Source organism: Suricata suricatta, chromosome 9, assembly GCF_006229205.1.
Source record: "Suricata suricatta isolate VVHF042 chromosome 9, meerkat_22Aug2017_6uvM2_HiC, whole genome shotgun sequence".
NCBI classification, from domain to species: Eukaryota; Metazoa; Chordata; class Mammalia; order Carnivora; family Herpestidae; genus Suricata; species Suricata suricatta.
The window spans coordinates 113,224,943-113,242,819 of record NC_043708.1 but is presented as its reverse complement, the minus strand read 5'-3'; the positions used below and the strand labels follow the sequence as shown (position 1 = coordinate 113,242,819).

Below are 17,877 nucleotides of genomic sequence, written 5' to 3'. Positions count from 1 at the left end.
CCCACCTCAAAAAATATATCTGTAAATCGTGTCCTCTATTTTTATTTCTAGAAAGGATTTGTGGGTATGTGTATGGAGAGTGTTCCTTGAGTACTCAGTGTCTGTTTTTATTATTTATTCAACACCTATCTATCTGACTCTGTGTAAAGTACTTTGTATAGGTGCTGAGAATCCAGGGGTGAAGAAACACAGAAATTGTGCCTGTCTTGATGGAATTGCATACAGAATTCTGAGTTCATAATTGAGCCTCTTCTAGGTTCTTTACACTTTTATCTTCCAGGATTTATTGCTGCAGGTGAAAAGCCTGATGCCTGATTCTTCTTTATCTATAGTTTTTCTTTTTTGAGGTTGCCATGGTTTTTTTTTTTCTCTCTCTCTTTAACAGTGAAGTACAGAGTTTTACTTTTCAATATTCCTTTTTGGCATTCACAGCCACTTAATATTTGAAATCTTTCTTTACCTTGAAAGCCTTTGTCTCTTCTTTCCCTCAGTCTAACGGATGAACAATGGATGAATATTCTCTGTATTCCTATTTCCTGTTTCCCTTAAGTCGTCTTTTTCTGTACCCCTTCCTCTCCCATCCCCTATCTCCTTTTTCTCCACATTCTAATGCAATGTCATAATTTGGTCATCATCATAATTATAAATGTTTTGTTACCCAAATACATTGTGCTTTCTGGTCCTTCTATCAAGTGTTCTTTTATCTTTTTTTTTTTTCTTATTGACTCTTTTTGATTTCCTAGAATTGCCTTTTCCTTTGCACAGAAATTTTTTTTTCTATTTTGTGGATGCAATATCTTCTCAAGTATTGCTAAAGATTCCAATTAGATTTTTTAAAATTTTATTTTCTTCATTAATAATACTTCAGGTCACCACTCCCCTTTGTTCGAGTTGGTGCTCCCCCCCCCCCCAATTGCTGGTTTTCTTTAAATATCTGGTGATACTTGGCTATCTGCCTAGATGAGGCATACCGTGAATCATTGTCAATGGTTGATGTGATTGTCCTCCACAATCATAACTCTTCTCTGCTGTGGCTTCTTCCTGATTTGTACACCTATGCTCTGCCTATGGCATATGAATGGAGAGGTTCTGGCATGTAGACTTTCCTGCTTCTCTTGAGTAAAAAGAGGAGAGGAGTTTGTTAGATTTTACTGCTGTGTTGAGTTATATTTTTTTTGAATGTGCCTTTCTCTCTAGCTCTGACACCCATAGTAAGAGTAGGAGGCCATCAAGTTAGGCCTCCTATCTGATAAAGTGATCCTTGCCAGCTGTAGTTCAAACAAATACAAGTATTTCTGGAAAGAAGCAAAAATCCTTCTGACTTAATGGCTGAAGGACCTGAATGTGAGACAAGAAACCATCAAAACCCTCGAGAAAGTAGGAAACAACCTTCTTGACCTCAACTGCAGCAATTTCCTACTCAACACATCCCCAAAGGCAAGGGAAATGAAAGCAAAACTGAACTCTTGGGACCTCATCAAAATAAAAAACTTCTGCACTGCAAAGGAAATAATCCAGAAGACTAATAGGCAACCGACAGAATGGGAAAAGATAGTTGCAAATGACATATCAGATAAAGGGCTAGTATCCAAAATTTACAAGGAACTCACCAAACTCCACACCCAGAAAACAAATAACCCAGTGAAGAAATGGGCAGAAGACATGAACAGACACTTCTCCAAAGAGGACATCCAGATGACCTACAGGCACATGAAACGATGCTCAACATCACTCAGCATCAGGGAAACACAAATCAAAACCACACTGAGATACCACCTCACGACAGTCAGAGAGACTATTGATGCTGGCGAGGGTGTGGAGAGACGGGCACTCTCCTACACTGTTGGTGGCAGCGTAAACTGGTGCAGCCCCTCTGGAAAACAGTGTGGAGGTTCCTCAAACAATTATCCATAGAACTCCCTTATGACCCAGCAATAGCCCTGCTAGGGATTTACCCAAGGGATACAGAAGTGCTGATGCATAGGAGCACATGTACCCCAATGTTCATAGCAGCACTGTCAACAATAGCCAAATCATGGAAGGAGCCTAAATGCCCATCACCTGATGAATGGATCAAGAAGATGTGGTATATATACACAATGGAGTACTACATGGCAATGAGAAAGAATGAAATATGGCCATTTGTAGGAAGGTGGATGGACCTCGAGGGTGTCATGCTAAGCGAAATAAGTCAGGCAGAAAAGGACAGATACCATATGTTTGCACTCATTGGTCTCACAGGAGATCAGGAGAAACCTAATGGAAAACCAGGGGGAGGGGAAGAGGGAAAAAGAGTTGGGGAGAGAGAGGGACGCAAAACTTGAGAGACTATTGAATACTGAAAACGAACTGAGGGTTGAAGGGGTGGGGGGAGGCGGGAAAAGAGGTGATGGTGATGGAGGAGGGCACTTGTGGGGAAGAGCTCTGGGTGTTGTATGGAAACCAATTTGACAATAAACTATTAAAAAAAAAATCCTCCTAACTATCTACTGTGTTGCTCTGGCTTAGAAAAGTGTATTATTGAGCTCTGCCAAAACTAGTTCTGAAGGTCCTTCCTAAAACCTCATCAGGTTCCTTGTGAATGAGTGGAAAATTGCGTCTTGCAGAGAAGTATTCTGTGGTAAATGACATGAGCACTTGGGTGGCTTAGTCGCTTGAGCGTCCGACTTCGGCTCAGGTCATGATCTCACTGTTGGTGGATTCGAGCCCTGTGTTGGGCTCTGTGCTGACAGCTCAGAGCCTGGAGCCTGCTTCAGATTCTGGGTCTCTCTCTCTGCCCCTCTTCTGTTGTGCTCTGTCTCTCACTCTCTCAAAAAGAAACATTAAAAAGTTTTTATTTTAAGGAAACCAAGGTTTGGGATATTTAAGTGGAAGAATTCAGTTACTTTGACCTTATGTACATAGCCTTATGAGTAAAATGTTTTCTTTAGATTGTTTTAAAATGTTCTGAACTTTTGCTTTGTAATTGACTGATTGCCTTTGTTTATTCCCAAGACATCTATAGTTGAATTGTTCAAAATTGTTTCTTCTTAAAAAACTGATAAATATTATTTGTCACATCAAACCTGGATTTAAAAATAAATTATTCAACAAATTAGTTCTTTTAGTGGAATTACAGTGACAGATGAACGATAGCTTGTCCCTAAAGGCTTCTAATGTACTTAGTGTGTGCTTATTCTGTATAGCCGTAGCACATTCTTTTTCCTTTTCAGAATGGGATAACAGAAGAAGTAACTTCAGAAGAGGAGGAAGAGGAAGAGATGGCTGAAGTAGGTGTTTTATGTAAAAAGCCACATTTTATAAATAGTATATCCTTTTTTGAACATTTTAAATAATTCTCTAGTCTCCACATTGTTAATGTGGAATAATGAAAAACACAGTGTATTTGAAATTGAATGCAGTTTCTAAAGTCTGCTTTAATTAATGATACTGTTTTAAGCAAATCGCTTATCTGATGTTTTTGGATTTGATTTCCTAGAAAATAAAAGCGCTTATTAGCATTTAGCATTAAAATCACATTTACATTTAATAGTAATCAATACTTAACCAATATTTGGTTATTTTTAGGAAGAGGAACCACTAAGTTTTAAAAATTCTGAATTTAGGGTTGCCTAGGTGGCTCAGTCAGTTAAGCATCCACCTTCGGCTGAGGTCATGATCTCGCAGTTTGTGAGTGCGAGCCCCACATTGGGCTTGCTGCTTTTAGTCTGTCAGTGCAGAGCACGCCTCAGATCTGCCCCTCTCCCACTTGCACTCTCTCTCAAAATAAATATTTTAGGAAACAAAATTCTGAATTTAAATAAAAGCATTTGAGGACACTAGAAGTAGTAAAGCTATCTCCTGTTGAAAAATCATCTTAAGAATTTCATAGGGCAAATTCTATGACTTTAGGCCAGTTTAACTGCCAGACACTGATATAATTTTAGAGGTTTTCAGGCTCTGAGGCTTTATGTTTAAATGCCGACTTCCAAGTGGAAATCTAGTTCTACACTGACCACGTAAAAGGTATTTGAGTTCCACAGTCTTGATTTTAAAACATCTTTTCTGTTTTGGATCTTAGAGTTAATTCAGGTTATTACCTTATTTTCTTGATTTGGGAAAAACTTAAATGTAAAGTGCACTTCTTAGAATGCCTTAAAAGTAAAAATGTAGTTGTGGGTTTGTTTTGTGAGTCTGGGAGCAAAATAATTCTTAATGTCCAATTTGTATTATTTTTTTGCAATAGAGTAAATATTAAAAACCTCTCATGTTTTTAAGTCTTTTCCATGGGTAAAGTGTACAGTGAAGTAGACCTTGTACTCAGAGTTTATATACTTTTCATTTTTTCCTTCAAGATATATAAAGAAGGGACAGCAGCATTTAGGAAAATCTAGAAAGATAGGAGCCCGGACTTTAAAGGTATCAGATTAAGATATGTGAAAAGAAGATAATCTAGGTAACTAAAATAATATGATAAAAAGACCCAAACAGTCTTGGGCGTGGTGTGTTTAGGTGCATTGAAGCTGTCTTTTGGGGAGAATTAAGATTAATGTGTTAGAGTCATGGAAGGAAGGCAAGGTTGGCTAGAAAAGCAGATGGCTAAACGTCTTGAATTATAGACAAATCTGTTTATATTTGGTATGACTGTTGAGAATAAAGCCTTAAGCAGAAAAAGGTGTGCTGAGAACATTGTTCTATAAAGATGATCCACACAGAACAGAATTCATCATTAATACTCAAGTGGAGAAGATTAATGTATAGGAATGTGGCAGAGTTTGAAGGTGTAGGAGGAGATACAGATTAAGGACATTTGTGAGAACCCTGAAAAAAATAAGTATGGGATGGATGGAACATTGGGGCTGAAATGTGCAAACCTTTCATGGGGAAAGCATTCCATTAAAACTGAAGTCATGGACAGGGTCTGAATAAGAAAGGAATGTAATAATAGAGGTTGAAGAGATGAGAGTCTAAGAAAAACACCATCGAGTCTGGATGGAGGTGATCTTTAACATGGTCTGCAAATCACAATGAGTTAGTTTGCTTAAAAAATGGAGATAGTGGGGTGCCTGGGTGTTGTAGTCGGTTAAATGTTGGACTCTTGATTTCCACTCAGGTCATGATCTCATGGTTTATAGGTCCTAAGACCCAAGCCCTGAGTCTGGCTTCACTCTGATGGTGTGGACGAAAACTGCTTGGGATTCTCTCTCCCTGCGACTCCCTGGCACTTAAGCACTCTCTCTCTTCCTCCTTCTCACTCAAATAAGTAAACTTAAATTATGGAGGTAATAAATATCAACTACTCCTTGAGAGATTTTGATGATTGAAGTAAAGAGAAGATAATAGAAAAATTAGGATTTTAAAAGTTCTGCATAGATTTAAGAATAGATGATATGGGAGAGAAGGGAGGAGAGTAGTGATGAAGTGATTCAAGATGTTAACCAAGGGATATTATTCAAATTCTTATTCTGAATTTTTCCTAATTATAAAAATCAGTAGGTGTTTACTGTAGAAACTTGGGGAAAAAAAAGGAAAAGCACTAAATATCTCTAGAAATAACTATTATTAATTCAGTTATGTCCTAATCTCTTTTCTCTGTTTATTTTAGTGTAATTGAGATTTATATTCAGTTTTTCATTTTTTTTAAGTTTATTTATTTTGAGAGAGAGAGAGAGAGAGAGAGAGCGTGAGCGTGAGCAAGAGAGGGGCAGAGAGATAATCCCAAGAAGGCTCCGTGCTACAAGTGTGATATAGGGCTTGATCCCACAAAGTGTGGCATCATGACCTGAGCCAAAATCAACAGTTGGGTCACCTAACTGACTGAGCCATTTAGGTGCCCCATATATTCAGTTTTGTATGCTTTTTCATTGCATTATTTTTCCCATTTAGTATATTTTTTAACCTAATCTGTTCAAATTATCATCTCAACATAATTGATATAAAACAAAATAATGAGTTCTTTGTTTTTCTCACTAAGTCTTCCAAATCTGGGGTGGACTATAAACTTAAGGCACGTCTCAGTTCAGACTGGCCATGTTTCAAGTGCTCAGCAGCCACAAGAAACAAGAAAGTACCCTGTTGGACAGCACAGCTCTAACTAGCACAGGCCCTCTGGTCACCCTGGGATACCTAGTCTACCAGCTCACCCAGGTCTGGAGCAAGACCAGAGAAGCAACCAGAAGCAACAGGTGGAGCCTAAGCACAGAACCTGGTGCCCACAGTGGCCAGCCACCAACCCCACGGAGCCAGGGATTGGCGCACCCCCATCCTCACTGCCCTTTTGTTTCATTTTGATAAAGAAACAATTATGCTATGTTCACATTTTAATGGTCTTTTTATATTTCATGGAATTGAGGTACCTGCTCTGGTATTTTTGCACATGCAATTTTGCGGATCGGGTTGCAGCTATAAAGTTTAAATGGGCATCTTTATACCTAAGTCAATGTTCACATTTTAAGTAAGCTCCTTACAGTACATTTCTAGAAGTCAGTTACTAGAACAAAGTGTAAATAAGGTTTCTTGATACCTAAAGCTAAACTGTTGAAAAAGTTTCTTTTAATAGGAGCTTTATTTAGTAAGAGTTATAGTTTTATAAAAGTATTTAATAGCTTTATTCAGACTCTAGCTCTTAAAATGTAGGATATAAAAAGATGGAACCTTCTGAATTGAATGTGATGGTTTTTTTCCCTTTTCCATTCGCTTGTCTCTTCTCTGTTGTTTAACTTTTGGCATAAGCTTCAATGAGCTAATATTTTTCTTATCATTGTAGGATATAGAAGACTTGGATCACTATGAGATGAAGGAAGAAGAGCCTGTTAGTGGAAAAAAGTCAGAGGATGAAGGAATTGAAAAAGAAAACTTGGCAATATTAGAAAAAATTAGGAAGACTCAAAGGCAAGACCATCTCAATGTAAGTATTTGCAAATATACAGAACTGTACTTTTGGGATTAAGTAATTATAGGTAATAATATAAAACACGGCAATTCATTAAGCTACCAGCTACCCTCCTCCACCTTTGCCTGTGTTGTGGATTCAGCCATGTTTTGTTGCCCTGGTGGGTGGTGGTGGTTGAAGTTTCTCATCTGTTGATAGCTCTCTAGCATGTTCATCTGCTTTTTACATGCTGAAATTAACATGCTGTTCACTCTATATACCCCCTTTCCAGCCGGTTAATACAGCTTACCCTTCTACTGTGAGATCTATATATTTAAATTTAGTGTTTTCTACAAATAGAGTACAATTTAAATTCTCCACAGAGCTGCCATCTGGTCTATCCTGCTATAACCAAACCAAAAGCATTTTCTTCTTTTGATTTAACATCTCTTATGTCACGTGGCATGGGGTATGGAGTGAATGAACACTGAGTTTGGTAACAAACACACCTGTGTGGCTTGTTTCCTCCACTCTGAAGTATAGATAATACCTTTTGGATGATTACTGAGGAGAATAAATGAGAATGTATATTAAAATGCCCAAGTAGGGAAACCTGTGAGAGTCTAGCCATTTAACACTTACTTCTGACATCTATCTCAGAAGGACCTTTTTCTTGGGCACAGTTCTCAAAAACAGGGAATGAATTATGTAGGGAAATGCCAAGTATTGTAAGTAGATGAATTACTCACTCTCCTTCAGTCTTATACTATTAATTTAATTGGCAAATATTTTTTTTAAGAGAGCAAAGAAATTTATCCTAGCTCTTATTATTTAAAAAAAAGTTTGTGCCATTTAAATTAAGATTACTTGTGGCGCCTTGGTGGCTCAGATCGGTTGAGCGTCCGGCTTCGGCTCCAGTCATGATCTCACAGTTCGTGGGTTCGAGCCCCACATTGGGCTCTGTGCTGACAGCTAGCTCAGAGCCTGGAGCCTGCTTCAGATTCTGTGTCTCCCTCTCTCTCTGCCCCTCCCCTGTTCATGCTGTCTCTCAAAAATAAATAAAAAGCATTAAAAAAAACTTAAAAAAAAATAAAGATTACTGTATTTTCTGTATCTTATGATTGCTTTCAGTTTGTATATTATAATCAAAGCAATTATAATTTATTGAATTTTTTCACCTAAGAAACTCTAAGCCAAGTACTTTAAACTTTATAAACCTTCCCATTTAACCTTTATAGCCACTTATAAAATATTCTTCCTAATCTATAGGTGTGAAACTAGAGTTTAAACAAGTAATGTAAAAAGTAATAACTTTGTGAACCTAATTGCTACCCATTCCCCAAGGTGTAGTGCAGCCATTAATAATTAAAATTTACATGATCAGTATATTTTTTTAACCAAGGAATTCTAAATGTTTTTGTCTTATGAAAAGTTGTTGCATTCCTAGTTAGTCTTAGGGTAACATATTGGTGCAGTTTCATTTTTAGAGAAATCCCAACATGGAAAAGAAGTGAAACGAGCTGAAGGTGAACATGTTATTTCTCAGTTTCTTAATAATGTAAAGTAGACCTTCAGTATAACATTTTTGCTTATAGTCACATTAATGAAACTGTTTTAGTTGATTGTCTAAAATGGTAAGGGCTTTCTAGTATTTTCAAAATTTGCTGGTGACCCAGCATACCTATTAGAATATCCAGAATCAAAAAAAGAATGGCCAAAATCAGGACCACTGACCATATTAAATGCTGACGAAGCAACAGGAACTTTCACTCATTGCTGATTGGAATGTAAAATGGTACAGCCACTTTTGAAGACAGTCTGGCAGATTCTTATAACACTGAACATAATTTTTATCAACATTCCAGCAGTTGCAGTCTTTGGTATTACCCAAATGAGTTGAAGACTCTGTCCAGACAAAAACCTACATACTGGATGTTTATTGCAGGTTTATTCATAATGGCCAAAACTTGGAAGCAACTGGGATATCCTTCAGTAGGTTAATGGATAAACTGTGGTACATCCAGGCAATATGGAATTCCTTGCTGAAAAAAGAAATGAGCTGTCAAACCATGAAAAGACATGGAGGAACTTTAAATACATATTACTGAGTGAAAGAAGTCAATCTAATGAAAAGGCTACATAATTGTGTTTCCAACTGTTTGATATTCTGGAAAAGGCAACACTGTGGAGACCTTAAAAAGATTAGTGTTTGCCAGAGGTGGGGTGGAAGGATAAATAGGCAGAGCACAGAGGATTTTAGGGCAATGAAAATACTTTGTGTGATACATGGATATGTGTTGTTACACATTTTCCAAACCCATATAGTACTCAACACCAAAAGTGAACCTTCAGGTGAATTATGGATTTTGGTGATAATGATGTGTCAATGGATTCATCAATTTAAGAAACGTACCTTCTGGCGGTGCCTGGATGTCTCACAGTTGAGCATCCAGCTCTTGATTTCGGCTCAGGTCATCATCTCATGGTTGTGAAACTGAGCCCTGCATCAGTATCTGCACTGGCAGTGCAGAGGTTATTTGGTATTCTTTCTCTTTCTCTCAAAATAAACAAACAACAAAAAAGGCAGTGTATCTTCTGGTAAGGGATATTGATAATAAAGGAGACTATGTGTTCTGGGGGCACATATGTTTTCTGATATGGGAAATCTCTGGACCTGTCATTCAGTTTTGCTGTGATCCTAAAAGTGCTCTAAAAATAAAATCTTAAAAAAATTAATATTTTTAAAAATCAGTAGATTTTGAAATAGGTTTATACTAAGTTTTAGGCTACCACAGGAGCCATAGTGATCTAGACAGGTTGGTTAGACTCTTTTTTTTTTTTTTAACAGTAAATGAACCAGACTTGTCCCCCAATTTTATATTCCTGTTGAAACTTTATAATCCTTTATAAAAAGTTATTAAATTCCTTTGAGTTTTTAAAATGTTAATTTGTGGTGTATTTTTATAAATCTTATTGTAAGTTTTCAGGCTTATATACCTGAAATCTTCAGTTATTGGACTCTATAGATCCTGGTAAACAGCAGTTTTTCTGTTTCAGGGTGCAGTATCTGGGTCTGTGCAAGCTTCAGATAGGCTTATGAAAGAGCTCAGGGACATATACAGATCACAGAGTTATAAAGCAGGTAAGGACCCCAGAGTCTGTTGTCCTTATGTTTTTGTTAAGTTCAAACGGTAACCTTCAGTTCTCATAACTGGACAGGCACAGAAATAGTTATGAACTTTGCTTTAGGGATTTTAAATGCAGATTCAAGTTATCAAAAGATGTGGAAGGTAGAATAAGATGAGTTTACTTGTTCTTCAGATTTTTGAAAATTGTTTTATGGATACCTCAAAATTGTTTTTGTCTTCTTGCTGACAGGGATTAACTCTTAGATGATTTTAATCTTCTAGGAAAATTACAAGTAAAATCTGCTTTGGAAAGTAAACCAGATAAATATATTATTATATGAACAAAGAACTATTGCCAAGTTGATTTTTAGGTTTTTCCTTTTTTTTTTTTTTAAACCACATAATCACCTTTTATTGTAGAGTTAGTTATGGTATAACTTTAAAAAATAGGTGAGGTTTTTGTTTTGTTTTTGTTTTGGGCCTTTTTTTTTTTTTACCATCCCCGCCCCCCCCTTCATTTCAAAGTTTGACTGGAGTGTTCTTTCTTACCGAGTAAGACAAATAACTGGAACCTCTCTACTTGAAGTAAGATTCCCGTTTTGTTACTGAGATTCTAACAATATTAAATGAGGGAAGAGCTAAACTTATGATGTTTGAAAAGGTAGCTTTGTGATCCATTCAGAAACTCTCAAGAGTGGTCAAATCTAAATCATTAGAGCTTACTTAAAATAAAAACAAAAAACAAGCAAAACAATTTCTGCTCTAGCATGCAAGATAAGCCAGAACTTGCTTCTGAGTTATTAGGAGTTTTGGCATCCTGTTTTTCTTACAATATGTCTAAAGTTTATCTGTAGAAACCTAATCAAGTACAGTTAAATATTTGAATCTGGGTTAATTTTTTAATGTTAAATAATTACTTGTTTGCTACAGCATTGTTTGTAGTAGCAAATTAAAAATTAGTCAGATATAGGGTGGAATTGGATAAATTATGGTAGATCCATTTAATTTCTATAGAGTTATTTAAAGACTTCTTATAGACTAAGTTGGAAAGATGCCCCAGAAAGTTGAAGAAAACTTTTTAAGTTATAGAGGGATTTCATTTTTATAGAACTAATTGCATGTATAGAAGAAGAAACTTAAAGTACATCATGATTTTTGCATACTTTTTCCCCTCCTATTCATTGTTAACAGTAAACAATTTCTCAACTCCTTAAAAAGAATCCTCTTCATTGATGGCTTTAATTATCTATTGAGAGTATAAGATAGTTCAGTAGCAAAATATTTACAGTATAGCTTAGTTGTTCCATGTTTTAATAGCAAAATTTCTAGATTTTGATGGTTATTTAGTGTGTTCATTTATACCAAAGTGGTACTTCTAAGATCAAAGACCAAGAAACTTACATGGTTTATATCTTTACAGGGATTTATTCAGTGGAACTCATAAATGACAGTTTATATGACTGGCATGTTAAACTGCAGAAGTAAGTGACTCTTTTATGCTAATCCAGTCTTAGTAATGATAGACTTTCACAGTGGAGACTTTTTTCTCCCTTAATTTGATACCTCTAAAAAATACGGTTTTTACTTAGAACTTTAGACTATGTTTCTGTAGAAATAGACCTCAGGTTAAGATGAACTGTTTCTTAGGCTTAAATAAGTAAAGTGAGGAAGAGGAAGGAGAAAAAGGACCAGGCATGGGATAAAGTGTTTCATGGAGTTAGCGAGATAAATTGGGAACTATAGAAACAAAAGTGAATTTAATAACCTGATTGACTGTGATAACCAGTTTATATTTGAAATGAGGAATTTGAGTAGGCCCTGAATATATAGAAACAGATGTAGACAAATTTGGAATTTGTTAGCAATTTCACTTTTTTTGGGCTTGTCCATGATAAATTTTCTCTCCTTGAATCCCTTGGCTAATAATACAATTTTAGAGAAGCAGATTAATTTTTTTTTAGTTCTTGAGGAAATTTATGTACATATGACTTTCCTTTAGAATGACTGCTAACTTGGAATCCCCTTATGGGAATGGATTTAGAATGCTATGATCTTTTTGGACATTTAATCCCAAAGAGTTGGAAGCTATTGCAATTTATTTTTCCAGGGACCATAGAGCAAGTTTATGTTTGAAACTTATCTCGGGGTTCTGTTAGCTCTTGAACTGGTTCATTTCTGTGGTTAGTAAAAAAAAAAAAAATCTTTGGCCTTCTTATTTTAATTGTTTTTATGTTATATAATTCTTAGGGTCGATCCTGATAGTCCTTTGCACAGTGATCTTCAGATCTTAAAAGAAAAAGAAGGCATAGAATATATTTTGCTTAACTTCTCTTTTAAGGTAAGAAAATTTTAAGGGGACTCCATATACTTCTAACGGAAATGTATATTTTTATAATTGCTTTGGGAAAACTCTGGGGTTATTTGGTAAAGTAGAAGGTACTCCTTGTGGTTCAGGAATTCTCATAGTGTGTGTGTGTGTGTGTGTGTGTGTATAGACCCTGCAAAAAACAAGTACTTGGGTACTCAAACTGAACAGCAGAAACAGAAAATAACCCAAGTATCTGTTTCAGTAGAAGGAAGAATGGTGGTATTCATATAAAAAGGAATAGAGGTATGTGCAAAGAGATGGGTAAATCTTAAACACAATGTTGAGCCAAAGAAGCCAGACCCCAAAACAAGTTTTGTACAGTTTCATTCATACTGAATTCAAAAATAGGTAAAACTAAATTGTATAGAGCATGCCTTCTCAGTAGAGGCAATATCCCCACCAGTGGGGTGAAAACTGGTCCTTGGAGTGAAAAAAATCTTAGATATATATCACAGTGGTCTATGGTCCTTTAAGGCACAATATTATATAAATTGTTAACATAGTATGTCTGGTAGGGGATAGATCAGAAAAAAAATGCATACTTTTATATGTTACAAACTTTTCTGGATTTGTGTTATATTTAGTAGCTTTTTTTAAGTGGTTAGAGTAAAGGTTAATGAAGAATAGCAATAGAATTTAGATAAAATGTAATGATATAGAATATGGATAAATGTAGTTTAAATCTTTTGATTAAAAAACTATGAAGTATGTTTCTGAGGAGTTACATTTGAATTATATAGAGCTTTTTGCTGTGTTTTTTTAAATTGGGAAAAAATTTACAGATATGTATATTTTTTCCATTTCAGTTAGACTAAAGGTAGATTTCAGTATGTTAGGGACTATAGAGGGGCTGTAGAAGGCTTGAGGACATGGAGGCATCTAAAATGGAATTCCTGCAAGAGCCTGCTGCCTTCCTAGGGAGAAAACTATGATGAAGGCTGTACTGCTTTGGAGACCATGATGAAGAATCTGGGATCTTAACCTTTAGATGGTAAAGAACCAGTAGAGGTTTTTAGGTAGGGGTCTGTTAGTTTTCTTTATTATTATTTTTTAAACAGTTATGTCTTCAGCATCAGATAGGAGAGGGTAGATTTCTGGGAGACTACTGGGAGTTTAACTTTAATCTGGGTAAGGAGTAACAAAGGATGATGGTGGTAGAGATAGGTGAGAGTAGACGGATAAGAGGAGCTTTGAAGGAAGAAAGCAAAGACATGAAAGAATATAGTTGCAAAAAGTAATTTTTTGAAAACTTATTAGCTTTTGTGTGTGTACATTTTGGGGATATATCTTCATTTAAGATTGAATTTTCTTCAAAAATGTCTATATTTTCCCTTGATTTTGTTATAGAAACTTTTGTAGTTGTCAGTTGGGTTGTCTTCCTAGAGAGTGAATCTGGTGTATTTCCTGAAGTTGCTAATGACTGCATTTTTACTGATTCATAAGGTGAAAAAAGAAAACCAGGGCAGTAGCTTTTTTTTTCTTCAATTTTTAAAAAATGTTTATTTGAGAGAGAGAGAGAGAGAGATCATGAATGTAGGAAGGGCAGAGAGAGAGACACACACAGAACCCAAAACAAGATCCAGGCCCCAAACTTCAGCACAGAGCCCAAGTGGGGCTCAAACCCACGAACCCTAAAATCACGACCTAACCCAAAGTTGGATGCTTAACTGACTGAGCCACTCAGGCACCCCCCTTTTTAAAATAATCTATATGCATAATGTTTTAACCTGAACAATGTATAAATAATTGTGTTAAATCACATGCACATGTGTCCAACACGGAGCTTAAGGAATAGAATCTTATAGGGGCACCTGGGTGGCTCAGTTGGTTAAGTGTTGACTTTGGCTCGGGTCACGATGGTTCATGAGTTTGAGCCAGGCCCCACCCTCATCCTGTTCTCTTCTCTCAGCACAGAGCCCAATTCAGATCCTGTGTCCCTTTCTCTCTGCCCTTCTCCCCACTGGCTTAACATGTGCTCTCTCAAAAATAAAAACATTAAAAAAAAAGAAAGAAATAGAACCTTATACCTGAAATTAATGTAAGCTGTGTCAATTAAGTTTTTAAAAATTGTCTCTTTTCTTCCTCGTAAGCTGTACCTTTGAAAGCCCTCTGTGTGTTCTTTCCCTCTCATTTCCTCCTGGAGAGGTATCTTTAAGGGAGTATGAAATCCTGACCAGTAAACTGAAAGATTTGTGGCTGCACTTATTGTTTTCATGGTATTTTCCGGTCCTAGGCAGACCATCAGGGAGGGGACGATCTGGGAGGTAAAGGGCAGAAATTCTGTTGGATTTGTCTTTCTGGACCATGGCTCTTCATACCAGAAAGAAGGGCCTTTGTTAGTCCTGAAGTATTTCCTTTTTTTTTTTTTTTTAATGTTTTAATTATTTTCAAGAGACAGAGAGACAGAGCATGAGCAGGGGAGGGGCAGAGAGAGAGGGAGTCAGAATCTGAAGCAGGCTCCGGGCTTGGAACTTCAGCCATAGCCCGATGTGGAGCTCCAAACACAAGACCGTGACCTGAGCTGAAGTTGGACGCTTTAACCAACTGAGCCACTCAGGCGCCCCAAGGCCTGAAGTATTTAAGAGGCCTGGGAAGAATGTGATTGCTCTGAACTAAGTGATGTTGGCAAACTGAATTGCCAAGTTATTAGTATCAGGATTCACAGACTTTGAAGGATAGCAGGTATTGCTCAGAAAGATTTATAAGAAGGAGCACGAACAGTATTTATGTCTATGCCTCAGATGTCCATGGTGAGAACTTGAAAGTCATGCATAATAAGAAAATGGAACTTGAGATATAAGGTTGTGGATAGGGGCAGGAGAGAAAATGGGGACCAGTTAGATTTCTCAGCAACATGGCAAATCTGTTAGGCTGTGCTTTTAAGGGAGTGGTGTTCTGGTTTTTAAAGCCATATCTAAATCACTGAGCTGAATTCTGAGGTATTACTTTAAGAAAGGTTTATTTAGACAGATTTGGATTCATTTAGAGAATAGCGGCAAGGATTTGAAAGAGATTTTTATGCCCTATGATAGCTGCTCAAATTGTGGATTTGGAGAGGACATGGGCTTATGAGAATTTGTCCTCAACTATTTAAAGGGCTATATCTGGAAGCTTTAGTTTGATTTTGCTTTTGACTGACATTTTGTTAATTTGATAGTTTGAGTTTGTTTTGCTTAACAGGACATTAGAACTAGTAACTCAAACAGTAAGGAGGCAATTTTCAAGTGATAAAATGTAGAGCCATCTGGTAACAGTCTTTCAAGAATTCAAGAATAGAATGTTCCTGGGGCACCTGGGTGACACTCTCAGTTGAGTATCTGACTCTTGGTTTCATCTCTGGTCATGATCTCCCAGTTCATGGGATTGAGCCTGTGTTGGGCCCTGTGCTGGCAGCGTGGTACCTGCTTGGGATTCTCTTTGTCTCTGCCTGCCCTGCCTTTCCTGCCTCCGCCGCCCCCCCCCCACCTCTTGCACTCTCTCTTTCTCAAAATAAATTTAAAAAAAAGAAGAAGAAGAATATTCCTTCTCTTTAAGAATATGTTGGAAGGGGGCACCTCGATGGCTTAGTTGGTTAAGGATCCGGCTTTGGCTCAGGGCATGATCTCACGGTTTCTGGGTTCAGGCCTTCCATCAGGTTTTGTGCTTATAACTCAGAGCCTGTAGCCTGCTTCAGATTTGTGTTTGCCCCTTTCCTGCTAGCTTGCCCTTGCCCTTGCCCTCGCTCTCTCAAAAACCTTAAAAAATAAAAAATAAAAAAATAATATGTTGGAAGGCCAAGATACTGAATTGGAAACTTCATAAGATCCTTATAAACCTTGAGAGTCTCAGTTTCTGAGTTAGTATACCAAAACAACTCAAGTTTCTTTAAGTCATCCTCAACCTCTCTGCTATAATCCTCGAAGGAACTCTTATTTCTGTAAAATATTGATTACTGAGTTCCATGGTCAGAGTTTATGGAATAGTCCCTAGGTTTTGATGTGGAGGAGTTACTCTGAAGAATTACTTAAAATGAAAGTAGTTCTTGCTGCCACATAATCAATTTTAAAAAAACTTTATCATTTAGGATCACATATTTAAAGATCTAAAAAACAGGAGATTAAATGAAGTTGTTCTTTACCAAGCTTTGCATCCATGCCTTTCATTATTAAATTGTAGATAAATGCTGAGCTGCTTATTTGGAAGTAGCTTATAATAACAATTATCATTAAGTTGATATCTTGTGTGGGTAGATTCTCCCTTACAGAAAGCTAAGACTATCTGTTTTAGCCACCAGAAGTGTGCTTTAGTCTTCCTCTCCTATTAGGATTCAGTTTTCATAGTTCATGTGTTCCTTAGAATCTTATTTGAGGATGGGTGGAAGTAGGGAGTTAAAGTAAGTTAGTGGACTTATGCTGCTTATTCTTCTAGTTAAAACTGTACTTTTGTGTTCCTTGGAAATAAATGAACAAGACAAATGTTTGTTTAGCTTCTTTGTTCTCACATTGGTTTAAGAGACAGTTGTTTATTTCCTTTTTTTTGACCATAAAATTGGAAATAATTTCTCTTAGACCTCCTGTCATATGTTCATTAGGGGCAGTATGCTTTTTCCCTACCCCACTGCTATGGGATGATGAGGGGTAGCCTTCTTGGCTTTCTGGCCACCCAGAGATTGACCGCTAATGCTCTTGGCCACCTCAGCTACCGTTGTTGCTTGAGTTCATTAAGAGAAAAAGCTCTTGTTCTTCTGGAAAGCAGTTTCCAGGACTGAGAATTTAAGAATTGTACTTGGTAGCCTGAGGATTAGCTAAGGTTTCTTTTCTGTCATCTTCTCTTCGTATATTTTTATCAAGTCTGATGATCTTTGTCATTTAATTAGAACAATTAGTCTGTTTGCATATAATTTATTACTGATATTGGGGTTCAAATCTCTTGTCTCATAAGTGCTTTCTGTTATTGTTATTCTATGTTCCTTTTTCTTATTCTTTTGAATTTTTTTAAATTACTCCAGTTTCCTCTTTCAGCCTCATGCATACATGTTCTCTACTCTTCTTAGTCCCTTGTGATTATAATGTATTGCCTTGTCTAAGTCTAATATAAATTTGTTAATTTATATTTTACTTTTCCCTTATCAATGTAAAGACTTAGAACATGGATTCCCTGCCAAACATGTGCTCTCATGCATTTTCGTACTTACTTAATTGTTATATAATTAGTCAATATTCATTTAAATCCATGTGCATATTTGTTCTTTTCATGGTCTTCAGTCTCCACATTTCCATCTAGGATTATGTTTCTCCTGCCTAAAGAATATCCTTTATTATTACCTTCAACTTGTGTCTGCTGACGGGAAAATAACTTTAGTGTGAATTCATTTTTGGAAAGTATTTGTACTGGGTATAGATTTTTAGGTTGGGAATTCCTTTCAGCAACTCAAAGATTTATCATTCCTTCATTGGAGTTTCCATTGTTTTTCTTGAAATAGACATAGTGCTTCAATTTTGTGAAGTCTTTAGTCAATTTTGGAAAATTCTCAGACATTCTTTTCAAATATT

At 36.5% G+C, this 17,877-nt stretch overlaps 1 protein-coding gene across 2 annotated transcripts in view; it reads left to right on the top strand.

Annotated features, from left to right (window-relative positions):
* Positions 1–17,877, top strand: part of UBE2Q2 (ubiquitin conjugating enzyme E2 Q2) — a 58,706-nt gene that overhangs the window by 20,974 nt on the left and 19,855 nt on the right. For both annotated transcript variants that reach the window (XM_029952151.1, XM_029952150.1), the window contains 5 exons: positions 3,213–3,269; positions 6,746–6,886; positions 9,908–9,992; positions 11,399–11,459; positions 12,226–12,316. In XM_029952151.1, coding sequence (XP_029808011.1) covers positions 3,213–3,269; positions 6,746–6,886; positions 9,908–9,992; positions 11,399–11,459; positions 12,226–12,316 — 435 coding nt within the window. The remainder of the gene's footprint in view (positions 1–3,212; positions 3,270–6,745; positions 6,887–9,907; positions 9,993–11,398; positions 11,460–12,225; positions 12,317–17,877) is intronic.